At 38.7% G+C, this 19,253-nt stretch overlaps 1 protein-coding gene across 3 annotated transcripts in view; it reads left to right on the forward strand.

The window, feature by feature from the left end:
- The window catches only part of MOCOS (molybdenum cofactor sulfurase), a 231,927-nt gene that overhangs the window by 189,671 nt on the left and 23,003 nt on the right, over positions 1–19,253 (forward strand). For all 3 annotated transcript variants that reach the window (XR_012623319.1, XM_074824831.1, XM_074824845.1), the window contains 4 exons: positions 6–122; positions 3,069–3,515; positions 10,773–10,935; positions 17,320–17,401. Coding sequence is in view for 2 of the 3 variants with exons in the window: in XM_074824831.1 (XP_074680932.1) it covers positions 6–122; positions 3,069–3,515; positions 10,773–10,935; positions 17,320–17,401 (809 nt within the window). In the remaining variant the exon portion in view is untranslated. The remainder of the gene's footprint in view (positions 1–5; positions 123–3,068; positions 3,516–10,772; positions 10,936–17,319; positions 17,402–19,253) is intronic.

Below are 19,253 nucleotides of genomic sequence, written 5' to 3' on the forward strand. Positions count from 1 at the left end.
GGAAGGTGGACAAGATGGCCAGTCTTTACAACATACATGTCCGCACAGGTTGCTTCTGTAATACAGGAGCCTGCCAGTTGCATTTGGGTATAAGCAATGAGGACATCCAAAGGAACCTACAGGTTAGTTTCTGAATGAGATTACATGATACATTATTACCCATGAAAAATACCTAGAATCAGTGACCCAGGTGACATCTTCTGGCTGTCAGTTCTGAATTTCCTAAGGATAGGAGGTTTGAAAGGGAAAAGAAAATCTGTCTCTATCAAAAAAAATCCCTAATTAGTTAAAAGCTAAAATAGGTATACCATGTCCTGTGGTTTTGAGTCTCTGTGACTTTAAGAATGAAGGTAAATTTGATTTGCTTTCCCTGACCTTTCAAGTCAATTGCCATGTTAAAGAACTAAATTAACTGAAATTCAATACATTGAAATGGGCTGTCGAAACAAAATCATTTGATGGACCCAAAGCAGTATGTGTTGCTTGGTTTTATTTCATTGGAAAATATGAACTTGTGTGGCTTCTTGTTCTGATTTGGAGTTACATGAAATCCAAACTTCCTGCAGAATGGAAGTTCCTGGAAAATTCATCTTGTGTTGTTCCTTAAGTATCCTTAACTATATTTAATAATGTTCAAGTGTTATAGATCTGTTGCTTTGGATGTTACAGTTTAAAAGGCATGCAAAAATTGGACAAGAAACTATAAATGAGAATACACAGTGAATCTCAGAGAGTGAATGAGACTAGATGACATCTACCTAGATTACTGGTGTGTTAGATTGTTAGAACATGAATGTAAAGACTGTTTTCTAGATGACTAATACTTTCCATAAATTGTCATTAAAAGATGTATAGCAGGATGTATTACAATGAAGTGGGGGAGGCTTCATGCCTGCACATTTTTCAGTGTTTGAGATTACAGTAAATTAATACAGAACAATCCAAAATTTTATTAATGGTATTCTGCAAAAGATAAAAAATTATAATGGCTGTATTGATATTATAGCTCACTTACGATTTCACAGAGACATTTAGATAACTTTTGCAAACACATTTATGTGCAAGATTGATAACACAAGTTCTTAAAGGGGGGAGAGCTCTTTATACCTTCTTTGGCAAAATGTTACTTTGATTTACCATGGAAAGCTCCACGTGCATAGTCTCCTCATGCATAATCTGTCTAAAAGCAGGTGAGTGATGCTTGAATTTTTGAGGGGGAGCAGGTTCCCCAAGATATGCTGAGAAAGGAAAAAAAGGTCTACCCTTCTGATGAAGTGCAAAATGCCAAATGACCAGCTACAATGCTCTTGGATCTCTTTACATAAGGAAGATTTTGCTAAGGAGTGGGTGGCCTCTTATAGGTCTGTATCATGTTAATAAAGCTGAACATTTCAATGGTGATAGGCCAAATCCAAACTTATAAAGAGCCACTTAATCTGCCCAAAGTGGTATGATGAGGTGATGCAGTCAAGCAGTCATTATTTTGTGACATTCTCATCAGTCCTTTGAGAAGAATGAGAAATATTGAGAAGGATGAGTTATTGACAACATTACCATGTAGGGGAAAGCATATTTTATCACATTATTTGCCTTTTCCCAGGGTGCTGACTGTATTCTTCCTTCCCTGATGAAGATTTCCTTGCATAAAATACCTGTAAGGGAGGACTTTCTGTCCTAAAGGGTCCCTGGAGAAGTGTGGTTAGTTTTCTTAGGATGTTAGTAGGAACTCATTTACTTACTTGCAAAGCAGGCACCTCTCTCCTCAGTCAATCAATCAATACTTGGCAGAAGGGTTATATGTATATGAACAGATGCAACCTAATTTTGCAAATGTTGCTTCTGCTCTATTGTCAAGGATAAAAACTACATCACGCTGCATTAAAATATTTACCACTGTATTGCATGCTTTGCCATAGAGGTTTTTTTTTTTTAATTTCTCCTTGCATAAATGGCATCTGTGTTCACTGAACTGTGACATTTCTTGCTTAAAAAAGCCCTCATGTAAATAATCTATTCACACTTCCATTTTTATGTAACAGAAATGCGTAAATAAATTAAATTCTGAGAAGAAAAAAAAAAACAGGTGCTGCACTTTCAGGAATAAGGATGCTGACTTAGGACTAAATCTTGTGTCCATTGGTGAGATAATGTTAGATGGATGAACAAAGGGGGTCTCTGGCTTATCTCACTGGGGGTGAGTGGCAGGCAGCATTCACTGACTCACTTACTTAAGGAGAAACTTCTGCTCTAAGGGAGAGTTTTCCAGAGAATGATGTATGAAAAACATATCAAATGAAGGGGTATCTATGTGGAGGTCACTGTTAGGGTATCTGAAGCGTTTTTCAGCAAAGATGTTTCATGAGTGGCAACCTGTGTTCTTCAAAGGAAGAAATGTTAGGGGGAAGGCTGGTTCCTTCCATCCTCAAAGTAGTATGTTGAGTGAATCAGCAAGACAGATTTACTGCATATCCCAATGATGAGGGAAGTCACTTTGGATGTTGGAGCTCTAGATTCAAGTCTCTGCTTTGCTAAAATCCCAGACCAGTTCTCAGATGTATAGCTATCCACTGGACTATTTAACACAAGCCATGAATAAGCCACTGATAGTATAAAATGAAATTTCTGACAGAAAATGTCAAGAAAAATGCCCCAGAAAAATCAGCAGCCTCATGGTTTGTTCACTCATCTGAATGTAATATCCCAGTTTAAATCCCAGTGGACTATGCAGATGAGACTGGAATATACCTGGAGACTGTCCTAGCTAACAGGCCATCCTGGGACATACAAACTTTTTCTGATTCTCTACATGTTTTTGAGAAGTCTCTCTTGCCTTAGGGTAGAACAGGACAAGCATCTCAAAATTATCTTCTTCCCAGCTTGAGTAATTAATAAGATAGTTGGGATTTCTTTCCCCATTTTCTCTTTGTATTCATGAGTTAACTTTATACTTTTGAGAACAGTTTTTCAGGTTAGAATTAAGAGACTTGTTAATAACTATGTAAAATTAGAGGCAAATAAAGCAAAGTTTGTCATAATAGCTCTCTGGTTTTCTTCCTATTTCAAATTAGGCTGGCCATGTCTGTGGAGATGATATAGACCTAGTTGATGGACGTCCCACTGGTTCTGTGAGAATATCCTTTGGCTACATGTCTTCTTTTGAAGATGCACAGACTTTTTTGAAATTCATCATAGACACCAGACTCTCCACGTCAGACACTGAGATTCCCTTCCAGTCCTCTGTTACAAAGCTGACAACAGAGTCTGTCCCAGATGACCACCCTTCCTTTAACAATGCAGATAAATTGTCTCCAATACCACACATCTCAGACAGAGAACTCAGGAATAATTCGTCTGTGACAAAGATGACTGTCAACTGGCAGCCACCAGAGGCTGAGGCGGAAAGCATAAGGGCAGCTGTTTCTGAGACTGCAGTACCAACATGTAGAAGAGGTGGCAAGCCCATCACAGTCACCAACATTTACCTCTACCCAATCAAATCCTGCTCTGCGTTTGAGGTATACGCTTTGAATCATTCTTAAATATTCATATCAACCTTGGGTTTTTCCTTACCCCTCTCAAACATGTCAACCAGGAGTAGTATGTGCATGAGATATTAGGAAGCAGTACGTGGGTACCCATTTTTCCTTTTCTCCAGTTTCTGGCATCAAATCCTGCATGCTAAGGTATTCTGAAGGATTTTCAATTAGACTGAAGTTGCAGGATGCAAATGTGTCTTCTGCTCTCCCCACCCTGCCAACAGACAAATCTGCACATAATATGCAGTCTTGAAGAAAATAGTTGGATTTGCAAAACTCGACTAAAATATAATCAAGTAATTAGTATGCTTTTACAGGATGACATGTGATGGACTTGTAGGCATTGATGGGTAGGCAGCAATTGAGAAATAACTTGATTAACATGTTATAATTGAGAGGAGGCTGATTTACATTACAAAGAAATGTTATCATTAAAAATACATTTGCAACAGAAATATGACATTTAAGTGTTGCTGCGCTATTTGAAAGTTCACTCTTTGAAGATTTTAATTGCTTTTTTACCAAGTTAATAATATCGGCACCTTAGCTGTGACATTTTTTTTTTTAATAATGCATGATGAAATAGGTGTATGGCCCACACATGACCTAGAATGTGACTCTGCTTAGAACCACACTGGCAAGTGATTTAATGAATGTCAATATCGGTATAACTTTCCCTATGAAAACTTGTTGGTGTAGGTCACTGTCTCACATCAGAGTGAAAACTGGGGTCGGATCCAGTGACAAATCACCTGCATTTAAAATATGGCATCTCAACTGATTTGATTGTGTTTTTTTTTCTTTTTCTTAATGCAAAAAGAGGCTGGGGAGTTAAAGACTGTTAAATGATCAACAAAACATCTGTATTTTTAAATTTGTTTTGGCTTATGATGGCTTTAATTTACTGGCACAATTTTGAGCATTAAATGAGACCTGAACAAACAATTTCCACACCTTATTAACCTCCCACTAAATCAAACTGTTTAGAAAACCAAAGTAATCCCACATTTCATGTGAAAATGTTTTAACCTTTGTTTCAGTGTTGCAGTTATTATAGCTGTATTACAGAGGCCCACTACAGAAGCTGCTGAAATATGTTGTAGCAGTATTCAGGCCCCTTTGGGGTTAAATTCTATTTTTAACGTGCAGGCTGGTGTTGTGAGATACATACCACAACATTCAGTCTAGGAAGGCTTTGAAGTGATTGTGCCCAGGAGCAGGTAAAACGTACCTCAGCATGAAAGACAGCTTATGTTTCCCCACAAGCTGAGCCAGGTTTCTTCTTTTCAAGCTCTGTGAGGGGAAACGAATCTAGGTGATAAATTCATATAAACCTGGTACTCCCTGACAGACAGAACTGCAATTTTATATGGAGGTGGAAAATCCCTATTCCTCATGCATACTTCTTGTGCCAGGCATGTGTTAATGGACCCAGCATGAAAGCAGGGTTCATCTTACCTCAACTTACCCCTCCAAAGTTAGATAGTATTCTGTAAGCGGTGAGAGTTGGATACCTGCTAATTCATCTTATCATAAAATAGGCATCTGCAAGAGGAGAAAGGAATTGTTCCTAGATATTTCTGTCTCTTTCCATTGGCTACGGGAGGAATCAAAGGCAACTTGGATTGCACAGCTAACGCTAGCTGATTTAAATAGTTTAAAAATACAGATATTAAAATTGCAACTATATCATGAGGTTTAATTTTGCATGCCTAGAATAATTTTTGAAGTCTAATATATTCTGGTTTGATATTTTTTGATAAGAAAGTATCAGCCATATTAGAGCCCAGTAAGCTAAGCACTGTCAGATTCTTATTGCCAAAGAATAATATACAATTAAATATATACTGGCTTTAGTATATGATATTGGAAGGGACTGGAAGTTCACTATCAATAGCATTTAACTCTTCTCCTCCTCTTTTCAAAGAGCATTTTTTGTGCATTTCCACTTAGTTCATAGAAGATACATGAGCACATGTGAAAGAACAGTAGAAGCTGACCTAATAGATACAATGAAAATGGGCTTTCAATGCATAAGGAGATCAGGCCAGGAAATGAAGCCAAAAGATTAATTGATTTTCATTATTTTCAGTATGGAAGTAAATCCCCAAAGAAAATGTGTTTACTTTCATCATCTTCTTCCTGTCCACCAGGCATTTGCTCCCAAAACCACCAGGTTTTTGTTCCCAAAGGTATGAGTGACATTTCTAGACCTGTCATACATTTATAACCAGCCTGAGAAAGATCTGTCAGTCTCATTGTCTGACTATAGAAGAGGTACAAATGTCAACTTACAGCCCACCATTTGTAATAGAATCATTGTAAAAATTTTACAAATTTTTTTTTGTAATTTTACAAAAAAATTGTAAAAATCAGTTAATGCCATTCTAAATCAAGCAGTATCTTGTTCTCTTCCCAATGGCTAAAAGTAGAATAGAAAGCCAGTGCTGCCAGAACCCACATCATCACTAACTGCAGAATGCATCACCCTCCACAAACCTATGTATGTCATTACTGCAACTCTAGCCTGTATCATCTTGAAAGGGGAAAATAACCCATGCCACATCGCACTGGAGTTTGAAGCAAGCCATGCTAGAGAAACCTTACCACAATTAAATGGAATCAAATCCTGAAAACCATTTTGCCTTTTAAAATATTGATTATACCAGCATTTCTAGGCTTTATCATGAAAAGATTGAATCCCATAGAAAAGTATTCCTTTGCAAGTCTCTTAGTGGTCTTTATCATACAGAGCTCACACTTAATATTATATTATCTCCTTAGTTTAGTAAACTCATAAATTTCTGAAGTAATAACCATGTAGCTTGTGGTTTCTTTGGTCTTCAGTTAGAAGCCAAGAACTGAAATTCATTTTCATGTTTTAAACCTAAAATACCTTTAGATGCTTTGTAGTTGTTGGAAAGTTAGAAAAATTAAAATTAAAAATTTGATCTCCTTTTTTGTCAGTTATAAGGTAGCTCTAAGCTAGTTGATGTGGAAAGGTGAAAGTGGTTTAGATATTGGGCATCAATACATTCACTCATCATGTACTTGGATACTTGAGATCAGAATCTCATAGATTTGTAAGTTCAAGTGCAGGCCTTCAGCTGGTATGGCAGGTCAGACCTTTAGCATGTGTAGTAAATGGACTTTATTGTAAGTACATGATTGCTTGAGTTTTCCTAAAATAATATGTGCAGTGGAAAATTCCAGCTAACTGTGTGTGCAGGGCCCAGCCCCTCTGCCAGTGAAGTCTGCCTGCTGAATTACTGGTTGCAGGATAGATGATTTGATTAGTGGAGGGAGGACAAACTTGATGAGGATATGAGTACAAACTCACAGCTGTTTCATCTCCTCTTTAGAGTCACATAATCTCCTCCTCTCCTAAACTCTGATTTTTCTGCTGTATTCTAAGTGTTTTAGCATGGGAGGTGTTTGACCTCCAGAGAGAATGAGAGTGCAGAGTGCTTTGGCAGCTGGGAGGATGAAGCTTGGCATGAAGTTCATCAGCTCACTGCAGGTCAGTTAGTTCCTACAGCTTGTGCCTTTTATATAATGGTCCTGGCCACAGGACGGTTTCTGTTCAGTGTTGTTCCATGGGGTTTGTACACATGACGCAGGAAGCAGAGAGCAGAATATTCTAACTCAACTTCTTAAATGTGCTTTATTTTCCCTACCGTTATATTATTAAATGGACAGAAGCATAGAAGAAGAGTAAGCTCTATCCCAGATCATTTTTTTCTTCTTTTCCAACATAAAAATGTGTTTTAAACATGCATTTTTAAACATGAACATCTCTCATGTCAATGAATTTTGCATAATTACATAATGCAGTGTGCCCAGTGAAAAAGGTTAGGACTTTAAACATTAATAACTTTATTATTCGTGCAGTAGATGTCAGAGTATAAAAATCGCATCTCAACACAGAAGACAAATTAGCTCTTAATGTAAAATACAATGCAGATTTCTGGTGATCAGTGGATAAATTATATGTAAGACCACTAACATTTTTAAACTTGGATAATTTAGAACCTATTCAATGATTCCTTTAATGTGTTTGAAAATTGTGTTAGCCTTCATGATGACATTACTGTGAACTGCTGAAAAATGCTGCCCAAAATGTTTTAAAGAAAATTCTGAAAAAAATAAAAACACATTTTTGCCAAGAATATTTTTACATTACAAGAAGAAAAATGGACTAAAGCAGACAGGACAATACTAGGTACTGGCTGTACTATGCAGTGATCCTTACTTATGACAAGTAGAGATGACCTTATGTTGGATGATTAGCCCACCTTCCATGCTGGGAATGATGGTGTATGCTAGCATCTATCAGTAAAATCATGGTGTCCCTGATTTCTTTCTGTCCTCCCCCTTCTAATTTGTCTCAGTAGCCAGAGATGGCCAGACAACTTCAGGGAATCAAGTTAGAAGCTATGTAATACAGTATTGCTTACTGCAGTGTACACTAACCTGTTTTATTTTACTTTGCAATAAGCATCACTGGTTCCTTTGCTTCACTGTATTTGTTGCCTGACTATAGGTATTTAGTGACATTTGATGACCTAACTGACCTCCTGCTGCTGGTCCACCAGGATGTGGATCATCTTTGCAGCCTGGATCATTTCTGCTAGCCTTGGGCAAACGTCTCAGATGTAATCCAAGGGAGCCAAATCAAACCACTCTTCTCATGTCTCACATGAAAGCAGAGCAGACAGAATTTGCTTAAACTGCTCTAATTCAGTTGCTTTCAATCATTTAACAACCCCTTCAGCCTCTTTGAAATAATGGCAGGAGACAGTCTGCACAGGTCGCATGCCTAAGTACTAAGAGTAGAAATGTATATGTTCTTCCATGCTCGTCTCCAGTATCAGTATTAGCAACAAACCAGTTCTGTTTCATGATTGTCTGTGATTCTGTCTAAGGCAGGGGACATAGTTATTTTGTTGTTGCAACTTTATTTATTGGAGTTCTAGCAACACGTGCAATACAGTAAGCTGAAAACTGGAGAGGAAGTAGGGCACTTGACAGTGTACGGGGGACATACGTGAGAGTACAGGGACTCACGTGTATGTATGATTCTTGTTACAATGGCAAATACCCAGAGGAAGGGGAAAAATAGGCTGAGGACCCGTAGTCATGTGCTGCATCTCAGAGTGGAGCACTGAGTTACTTGCCGTTATTTTGGACCTACCAGGGGTATTTTGAATGGAAACTGCATTATTTCCAAGTATCTGCTACCTAGTCAGCAGCGCTTTCCCCACAATACCTATCCACATGTAAGCATTAGCTGAAACTCTGATTAAAGAGAAGTTGTTTTGCTCATAAGACCTCTTACCTTCAGTGAAGGGTAAGCAAACACTTAAGCTATTTCCTGAACAAGATTGCTGTCCTGAAGTGGAAACAAAACAACTAAATGTTACAATAGGGAGCTAGGAATCATTGTCTTCATGCTCTTTTTTCTAATTTCTGTTCTTTTAGTTTATTCTGCTCATTATGTTTTGCAAATCCTGTAAAGATCTGTTGGATCCATAGGAGGATATGTTACCGATTAATGATCTTCTGTTTTGGAAGGGAGATTTGTTAGCAGGAAATTCTTGCAGCTCTCAGATGATCACCAGCTGTTCAAATGCATTTTATAATTTAATTATACAGGATGACAAAAAATACTGACCTCTCCCAAGAATAATTTCCAGCAAGGACAAAAGTCTGTTCTCCAGCTGATATTGCAGTATTTGGGCTATGATTCCTCTCCTAAAAAGACAGAGCAAAGGTTCACATCATTTAGGTACTGGCAGTTTGAGACGCTTGGACAGCATAGTTTCAGATGACACTGTCAGACCTAAAGTTTCCATTTTTGACTGAATTTTTCATCCACACCCGCTTAAAAAAAGGCCAAATATTATAAATCGAGAAGGTTGATAAAATATATTTCTTATTTTTAAAATTTTTCCATGCATTTTCTGTATTCAATACAGTTGATAGCACTGTGGCCAAATTATTTAGAGTTCAGCTTTAATGCTTTAAATTTTCAGTTTCAGAGTGCCTGCCCTCAGCTTTCTCTAGTCAGGCTGCCAGTGTCAAGCTACTGCTGCAGGCTCCTATAAAACCTGGAGAAATTTATAAGAATGGGATACTGTGGTTCTGCAGGGTTTTGGATAGAGCACATGCTAAACAAAAATGTGATTTTTAATTAATCTAACGACAGCTTCCAGCCATGCTTTTCTTCAGAGCATCAGACTGTGCCTGATGTATCTTTTTCTTAATACTTTTTGCTAGTCTTTTGCCAGTTAATTCATGTGAGCTGCACTAAGCTTCTCTGCAAGAATTCAACAGAGTTCAGTGGTAGTTAACTTTTCTCCGTACTCAGCTGTGACTAGAAAGCATACATGAGTCGAAGCAATATGTTTAAATGCCCAGCTTTATGTTAAAAAAATGGTATTAATATTTTAACATTCCGAAGGAGAAAGCAGTTATTAATATCACCCAAAGGCATTACTAAAATTGCTCTCTTTTTGGATTTCAAGATTACCATCTGTGTAGCATCAGTAACAGATGTTCTTTTCACCAGAAAAATGTACATGAAAGCAAGGACAATATGCTTGTATGGGCTATTGAATGTAAAGAGTGTTATAGAAGTAATGGAAGAACAGATAGCAAAGAAGACAATGTGTTTTGTTGTAAGGGGATCTGGAGAAACATTATGCTCCTAGATAAACCAGAAACCTCAGTGGTGGAGGTTTTCTCAAATGGATTCACTGATAAACTGGTTCCAGTTTTATGAAAAATATAGAAGTTTTTTCAGAATTTTGAAGTTCACATTTTTCTTCCTTTTGGTCTGTTTGGGTTTGTCTTAATTCATACAACTCCTATTAAATGTCCATGATTTGTAAATGAAAAGAAAATTTTGGGGGGGAAAGGTCCTGAAAATGGGTGAGTATAAAAGTGAAAGCAGTTCTCGGAGTGTTTCAGAGGTTATTTATTCTCATAGCTCTGTTAAACCAAAGTGATAATAATATGTATCAAATTATAATAACTCCATTTTGTTTTGCCAGCCTTGTGCAGTGGTATCTTTATCTTTGATTTGCAATTAAAGTTTCTCAGCTTGCACAATTTTTCCTGATTTCAAAGTATTTCTTTAACAGTTCCTTTTCCCTCTCTTTTCTTTTCAGCATGAATCTGTTAATTCAGATAGCATTTTCTAAACCTTGGTATTCCCTCCTGATGCTTTTCCAGGTTACAGAATGGCCAGTGGGAAACCAGGGTTTGCTGTATGACCGTAACTGGATGGTTGTAAACCAGAACGGAGTCTGCATAACTCAGAAGCAAGAACCAAGGTTGTGTCTTGTAAATCCCTCGATTGATCTGAAGAAAAACATTATGGTCATCCAGGCAGAAGGTTAGTAAACAATATCCTTTTTTCCCCTTCATTGCTCGTGTCAAACATCTAGACAGAGACACCTGCATGCTCCCACCAAAGTACTGAATGCTGTGTATGCTTACTGACTTCAGGGACAAATTCTGCTGCCAGCTGTGGGCAAAGAAAGCCTAGGCTGTAATATACAGCCCTGGGTAGCTTCCTAGCTTGTAGGCAGAGAGTAGACAGTGACTCCTACATGCAATTGTTAAGTGGATGCTCCGGGAAGGAGTAAGGAATTGACAGATGTGGAAATTTACGGACTAGTCTATCTCTCCACATCATGAAGTCCATCAGCCTGAAGGGACTGTTATTGCTGCAAAGGTAAAGGAATAGGAGTCTAACATCAAACAGTCTGGCCAAAGACCTTACCATTTTATAGCTCTCCTCCTCCTTCCAGCTGTGGGACTAGAAGGATAGAGTCTTCAGTGGAAATCAGCATGAATTAAAATAAGGACCAGACTTTATTTAGCTCAGTTAAATACTTGCACCAGCAGGCAAATATTTCATGACGTTTGGGCTTCTCTGGATTTATCAAAACCCTTTTTATTCTCTGCTGAGGATTAAAAAAAGAAAAAAAACTTATGGAAAGTATTATGGAAAGCCCTTTGCTACTTGGGGGTGCAAGTTATTTATTTTGCTAACAGTGCTGTTAGCACTGAACACTGGAACAGGTTTGTATTCCACAAAAGTCATTATTAATGCCAAGTTTGCATGTGTCTGAATGGTGTTCATGATTTCCCTTGGGTCTAACATTTACTCAGCCTGTATGTCTTAACCATTAATAATATATGTGCCGGCATTTTCAGCAGCTAGAGCAAAACAAGGGAATCGGTATTCAGATTTTTTACCTTTTGTTAGAAATCTATATGTGTGGATCTGTAACTACAGATTTGTGATTCTGTAAGCGATAGGACAAGAGGGAATGGCCTCAAGTTGCGCCAGGAAAGGTTTAGACTAGATATTAGGAAGCATTTCTTTACAGAACGGGTTGTTAGGCGTTGGAATGGGCTGCCCAGGGAGGTGGTGGAGTCCCCATCCCTGGAGGTGTTTAAGAGTAGGGTCGACATAGCACTTAGGGATATGGTGTAGTTGGGAAGTGTCAGTGTTAGGTTAATGGTTGGACTGGATGATCTTCAAGGTCCTTTCCAACCTAGATGATTCTGTGATTCTGTGATTCTGTGATACAGTCTCTGTTCTGTTTGTACATTACAACTGTTGACCTCTCCAGCTGTATGAGTACTCTCCATAAAATTAAGTCTGACCAGTTGATTTCTTTTGTCTGGAATCGGTTTCTCAAATGTACATTTGGGTACTTCCACTAGTCTTGTGTGATTTTGTGTGTGTTTCAGATCCCAAACACAATCTAGTTTCTTCTTAGGGATTCCAGACTGGCTCATTGGCACAAATGCTGCTATTTTCCACTCTTCCCTTTATAATCTTTCTTTGAAAAGGTATGGTCAATTCATGTCAGTTCTTTGTGTAGCACCTTGCACCTCAAATTTTTGTAGTACAGTTGCATAGACAGCCTTCTTTCACAACTTTTAAATTCACAAGTGCTTCAGAACTATTTCTAAAAATCCAGTTCCTTCCCATCTCTCTTCCTTTCTGCTGGTACCTCTTGCTTGCAGGCACAATGTGAAGTCTTGTCCAAACCTTCTCCATTTATCCTTCACATTTTCAGAGGTTCAGCTCTGTTGCACCTTTTGATTGCTTTGTTCTGCTCTTCTAAGTGTGTCCTTAATTTTTTTCCTTGCTAATACCACATTGTTCAGACAAGTGCATATGCATTAGTATGTGTGCCTGTCAATAATACCCACACTGACATATTTCAGAGAGTCAGGAAGTTTTCTCAGACAAAAATGACAGTCAAGGAGCCCATTTCTCACTGAGATTTACAGTCTCTTGCCATAGTTAGTGCCAGGGTGAAATTCACCTTTAAATCCTACATTTTACTTTGTGTCATTCTTGGAGTTTTCACTGTCGTTCACCTTTTTTCCTACGAAAGTGAGAAACATTTCCATCTAGAAACCAAGTCTATGGATCACTTTTCCGCCCCAACGTGATTGATCAGATCTCCGGTGTGCTCTAACAGAAACATGGTTGGCATTTATTTATAGCCTGCTTTGATACAGCCAGCATGTAAGACTGGAGTCATTTTATTCTTTGTGTAATGACTCTAGATACCAAAAATCTTAGCCCATAAGGTGGTCTGGGCCCTCTTTTTATAATAGTCCTGCTATTTTTCACTCTCTTAGTGTACTTGAAATCTGTGGTATTTTTTTAATGCTTGAGATAATGGCTCTCATTTGCTTGGGGAGACTATTCCAAAGGTTGCTGCTCATAAGATAGCACAGTGATGGGTACACATATGAACTGACAGGGTAAGACTGAGCAGATAAATCTGTAGGAAGTTGTTCCAATATTTATTCTGTTTTCTTTCCTCTTACCTGCAGTCTAAATGCATGATTTATTTGTTGATGTTAAATTTTTAATTCTTTCTTTTATCCTTTCACATACATAGGTCATTGTTATATCTTCCACTTAAATCATTTCGTGGCAAACAAATTAAATTTAGTAGGTTGACTTTTTCTTTGAAAATCCCACGTTAATCACTGTTGCTTTTGTCACTACTCTCTCCAGCTGGTCAGTAGTTTGTTGCTAATGTAGTACCCGAAGCTGAACGCCATGTGTGTAGCTGGAGCAGCAATCAGTGCAGTGAGAAGCAGTAGCCCTCTGATGAGCCAGACTCGTTGTGCAGCTCAGAGCCTTCACTGGCCTACGTCTGAGGCTAGTGGTATTTCAGATTTGTAGCACATAGCCTGCTGACTACAGCCACCTCCAGGGCTCTTCCAGATTTGTTGCTTTGAAAGTTTCTTTCTCCCACTGGATGCCTCCCACCCGAATTGCCTTTCCTCAGCTACAGTAGCATGCGTCTTTCCAAGAGGAGTTTTGTGTCCTCCTACTCCCCCTCTACTCCCCCTGACCTCACACTCCCCTTGCAGTTCCTCTGTTCTTCTCGGTGTGATGGGGACATTTCTGGTGGTGAGGAGTGGGTGAGGGAGGCAACAGAGGTGAAAAAAAGAGAGGCAGACCTTTACTGCACCTCTTGCTCTGCTGAATGTGAAAACCCAGCAGCTCCCCACTGACCGGGTGACAACTGCAGTCAAGCTAGCTGCCTTCCTCCTGCTCCTCTGCAAGGAGGCTATAACCACTCTGCTTTCTCTACCAGTTTCTCTGCTGTCATCTGTGCTAGTCTCATTGTGAGAGCAGGCTGTGGCAGTGATCTCCATCTAGAGCGCGCTTTGCTGTCTGGAGGTGTCTCTCTCCAATAGAGAGAGCCTAAGGCAACCGTGCTGCTGGATTAGGTGCCTAAAGCCCAGTGGGGTGAATCCCACATAGCTGAATTATGCAGCATTCTTAAATAACATTTTGCTGTTACACCCTTAGATTATAGAGAAGACTTTAGCTGTGCCACTTTTAAAACATAATGAGTCTGTTCTCTCTCCCCCTCCAGGCACATGCTCTCCTCTCCCTCTAGAACTTTTCATTAGTGGAAAATTCATTTATGGCTATTTTATTTCAATATGGTTTAATATTCTCTGTCTTCTCTGTCCAACAAAATAAAACTGTCAGCATGATTTAGTATGACAGTAACTACTCTAATACCTTTTGCTGAATCCTCTGTGTGCTGAGGCACCACTTCATGTTCTTTCTTTAACCCCTGTGTGTAGCGAGTCTCTGTAGCCCATCTAACAACCAGCCTTGGATGGGCAGACCCACTGTCTGAGCCGGCTGTGTGATCCTACTGTGTCTGTGTGTAGCAAGGACATCAGACTGGAGCTCTAGACAAGGGCAAAACTGCTCAAAGGCTTAGGATCCTTCACTGGCATGCCTACAAAATTATTTGGCTTGCATGGCAGCTGGGGAGCTCCAGGTATTCCCCTGGGTTAAGGGGGTAAGTGAGAGCAGCAGGAGAGGAAGGGCTTGTGCTTGGTCTCTCATTGGCCATACTTTACTTCGGTAGAGGGAGTGAGATTTTAATTTTGAGAAACTGCTTTTCTGAATTTTGTCACAATTATTTTCTTGGGCTATGTGGTTGTTAACAGGCATTTCCTGTTCTTTTTGACATGAAGAGTGTAACTAACCCTTGCTATCACAGGACTCATTTTGAGAAAATCAGTGTAACTTTAAGCCTCTGTGGAGGCTCGACTGAAGCAGTTATTGGTTAGGCTCTCAGCAACTTAAAGGTGGACAGGAGCAAGTTCCTTTATTTCTAGAAGCCGTATTACCTGAGTGGGAATCAAGGGAGATCTTGTTGTCCCGCTCCATCAAATACATGGGAGCACAGATTACACTGGTCTTGTTCCTGACTGACATAAAAGTAAGCCAAACAGAATTTAGCTGAGAATACATTTCTGTAGAAGACTAATTTCTCTCTTTCCATTTTAGCTAACAATCAGCATTACTCTGGCAAGTTGGGCATTAGTTTGCCACTGAACAGAGGGAGAAATTTTGAGTATTGTGGAGGCACTTTAAAATATTGGAGTAGAAAGATGCTAGCAAAACTGAGCAACTAATTACACTTTATGGAGTTTATTGTGCCTTCAAATAAATGTTACTGCCAATAAAAATAATGGGAATTAAGTGCATACACTGATGAAAGAATATACATGAATAGTTTATATTTCAGTCTATTGAAATAACAGACCTCTAATTTTTCTCATTGACTGAAAATAGGAGCTATAAAGACAAGAATAATTTTTTTTATATTAATACTGTGAGCACATCTGTGAATTTTATTATCAAGCAAATGACCATGGAGAATGACAGCTTTTACATTTTAGTAACTGGCAATATTCTGCTTTATTTTTTTGCCTTAAGATAGAATAAAATTGTAATTAACAATGTTTAACTGACCTAAACATCACTGTAAAATGTGTACTGTTCAATAAAAATGTGATACACTTGCTGGTGTATAAAAGTAGGGCTTTTTAAAGCTCTGAGACTCTATTTTAAGAAATTTTGTGAGCATGCCTTGCTTAGAAAGTATTCTTGAAAGACATAACAGCTGAGGATGCATACAGGATTAAACCTTTCAAACTGTTCTTTTCCAGAGGGAATGATGTTAATGATTAACTTTTTCAAAGTACAAGAGCATTAGTTCTCATTTATAAGATGATAACATCGGCTTCTTTTTCAGGTTGCTGCAAGCAAGTTCAATGCATTTATTACACATGCTTTATTTTCCTAAGTGAACCTAGCTTTTCCTCCTCTGTCATTGCTTCTGAAGCATACTAACATTAGCTAAAAAAAGAGTGGACGTCTTTCTGTATTGAAAACTCACGTGGAACAGAGCTAACAGTTGAGATATAGTGAATCTGAACTACATTTCTTTATTTTTCAGAAGAGAATAAAACAATTTGATTTCGCCATATCACAGAGCTGGTAGAGCTTGATTCTTATTTGCACTACAGTAATATAAACAGGAAGTAATGAGTGAAATTGAAACATGCTGATATAAAGCTGGAGTACAGGAGATCAGTCTTTGCTGGTTTATGTTGCAGTATAATGGAAAAGACTTGGATTCATTGTAGCCACACAGTAAAACCCTTTGTTCGTCGTTTCAGATTATTGCTTTCAATTAACAGAAAGGAAAATAGTACAGCTTTGCTTTTAGTACTAGTAAGCCGCAGTAGCCTTTCCATCTCTTTGGCTTGTTCTGTTAAAGATAAGAAAAGTATGGAAGAACCTGTTAACACAGATCATGACCAGAGATTCTTCATCTGGTTTAAACTTTGAGATGGATAGATGGGAATAATTAATTAGTGGTTTCCATACATTTTATCTTTAAATTATTGTAGTTTTATGACACATATTTCTTTCCTTGAACAGTCTGTGCTTATTTTTTCTACCTCCTCTTCATCTTTCATCTTTCTGATCACTCCATCCCACCATTCCAAAAAAAACCAAACCAACAGCGATTAACCTCATCTCCTGATTTGCTGGAGGGGGCACAACAATGATAAACTCATCCTTTCAACAGAAACCATGACTGAGGCAGTAATTCTCTGCAGTTTTGTTGCCCGAGATACACAGAGAATGAAGTTACTCAAAGCTGAAATTGTATATTCCTTAATGTGTTTTGGGTACCAAGGTCATCTGCAGCCTTTGCTCTTTGCATTATCATTTGGAGCCACCTGCAGGCAGAGAATATAATTCTAGCAAAAAGAAAGGATTTTTGTCACATGAATTTGAGAGGCTGCTGTGATTGTGAACAGGCGCAAAGATAAGAACTTCTTTCATGATGCTATGTTTCTGCATAAAGGTGTTTTTTTAAACATGGTTTACTCTCTGCTCATCTAGGCATGGACCCAATATCTGTATCACTAGAAGAAAATACTGGAAAAGAGGCTGTTATCTGTGAGAGTAAAGTCTGTTCACACAGGTGAGTAAAAGCAGAGAGGAATCAAAGCTGAAAATCACTGCAATTACACTCAGGACATGACTGGATGGACACACAGAAGTCCTTAAAAAAAGCGGGGGAGGGAAAGCAATTAATGACTTAGTGGACCAAGAGAAGACAGATTTAGACAGGTAGTTTGACATGCCCAGCATGGCTGGTAGAAAACACCAAAAAAAAAAATTTTAAAAGGTGGGGAAGGACAGTACAAGAGACTGTGATGATTTGGCACTCACTTGAATAAGAGAGATCTTTGTTTTACTTGCTGCAAAGATGAGAAAGAGGAAAGGTTACTTCCAAATGCCAAGTTGGGGCCCCAGCAGGACTCTAGAATTCAGTTCCTTCATTTGACAGTAACGATGCTGGCAACTTTGCGCATTTCATGCTGTGTGGATTCAAAATTGCTAGAACCCACTGAGGATATAAACAGCTTTCCATATTTACAACCCTTTTTAATTTTGTTTTGACCACCTATGTTGATCAGTGTCCCCTTAACAATCTTGGGAAGATGGCAGGTGAGTATGTGAAATAATAGTAACTCTAATCAAGAGACATACCACTTCAGTGAAATATAACATTATGCATAAATTAATTTCCTATCAGTGAACTTAAGTGTTTATCCATCATATTTTCCAAGTACTTCCCAGTCTCATTAAGTTTTCTGAGTGGCAGTGTATCAAGTGCCTTCCTAAAGTATATTTGCATTATCTACTACAGTCTTTTGGTAAGTCCAACTAAAAGAGCTACTTACAGATTTATGTCTTCTTTTAACCAAGATATACTAATTCTTTGTAACCCTCTACATTTACTTGTCTGAAGGTAACACATAAAAAAAACAGCAGAAGACCTGGCCATTTTCCCCACGGAGCCATGCAGGAAATGATCTTCTCCTTCTTTTCTAGTACCTATTCAGATGATAAAGATGATCTTTTTCTCAGAAGTGTATTTTCCTCAGGTAGTGGAATTCACCGAAGAGTCATTTGTTTAAACCATCTGTCCCACTTCCCTTACTGTTGACTCATCCTTAGCCTCCCCATGGTTAGCCCATCTATTACAGGCTGTAAAATAGCCTAGGTTATCTTTCTCTCTGTGTGCATATAATTGGCTGCCATACTATTTATTGTAGCTTGTCTTTCATGTCACTGACTCTGTCATTTTTAATATATGAAACAGGAAATTTTCATGGGAAACTGCTTAGAGTTCTGAGGAGGAAGAAAAGGATGGAATGACAAAGGGGAGGTACAAGACAAATTGCACAGAGTGGACTGTAATTAGCAAATAAACAGGGCAGGAAGTAAGATGGAATGAGTGGACAACACTGATGAGGCTCCCAGACTGCTCAGAGATGCAACAGCACTGATGCCAAGGAGCAGGGGAGCCTCTGGGGCCAAAAAATGGAAATAGGAGCAAAACAGTGGTTTACAGTAGGACAGGTGATTTGTGGTCTGGGGTCTTTTCTGCAAAGTGTCTGAGGTGAGCAGTGGGACCAAAAGTCTTTGTTAAAAGGCTTTTATTCAAAAGAAACCTCCACAGAAGGCATTTTCCACTTACTAATTCTGCTCTCTGATGCTGTGATTTCATCCAGTTCAGCTGGCTTTGGTGGTCACTCTGAATTTACAGAGATGGCTGAGCATAGCACATGATGTAGAATCTGCAAGCAGTCACATGAGAAAGTTTAATTTCAGAGCAGCCACGAAAGTTTAATGAGCCCAAGTTTCCCATGTGAAGCAATTCATCAGTGTTAGCCTTCATCTCAGCAGGGGTTGTCCATGGGCATGTGCTGCTCACATCAGAGGGACATGGCTTTCTACTATAATATCTAACAGTGGACAGAAGC

This window comes from Strix aluco, chromosome 1 (genome assembly GCF_031877795.1).
Source record: "Strix aluco isolate bStrAlu1 chromosome 1, bStrAlu1.hap1, whole genome shotgun sequence".
Lineage (NCBI taxonomy): Eukaryota > Metazoa > Chordata > Aves > Strigiformes > Strigidae > Strix > Strix aluco.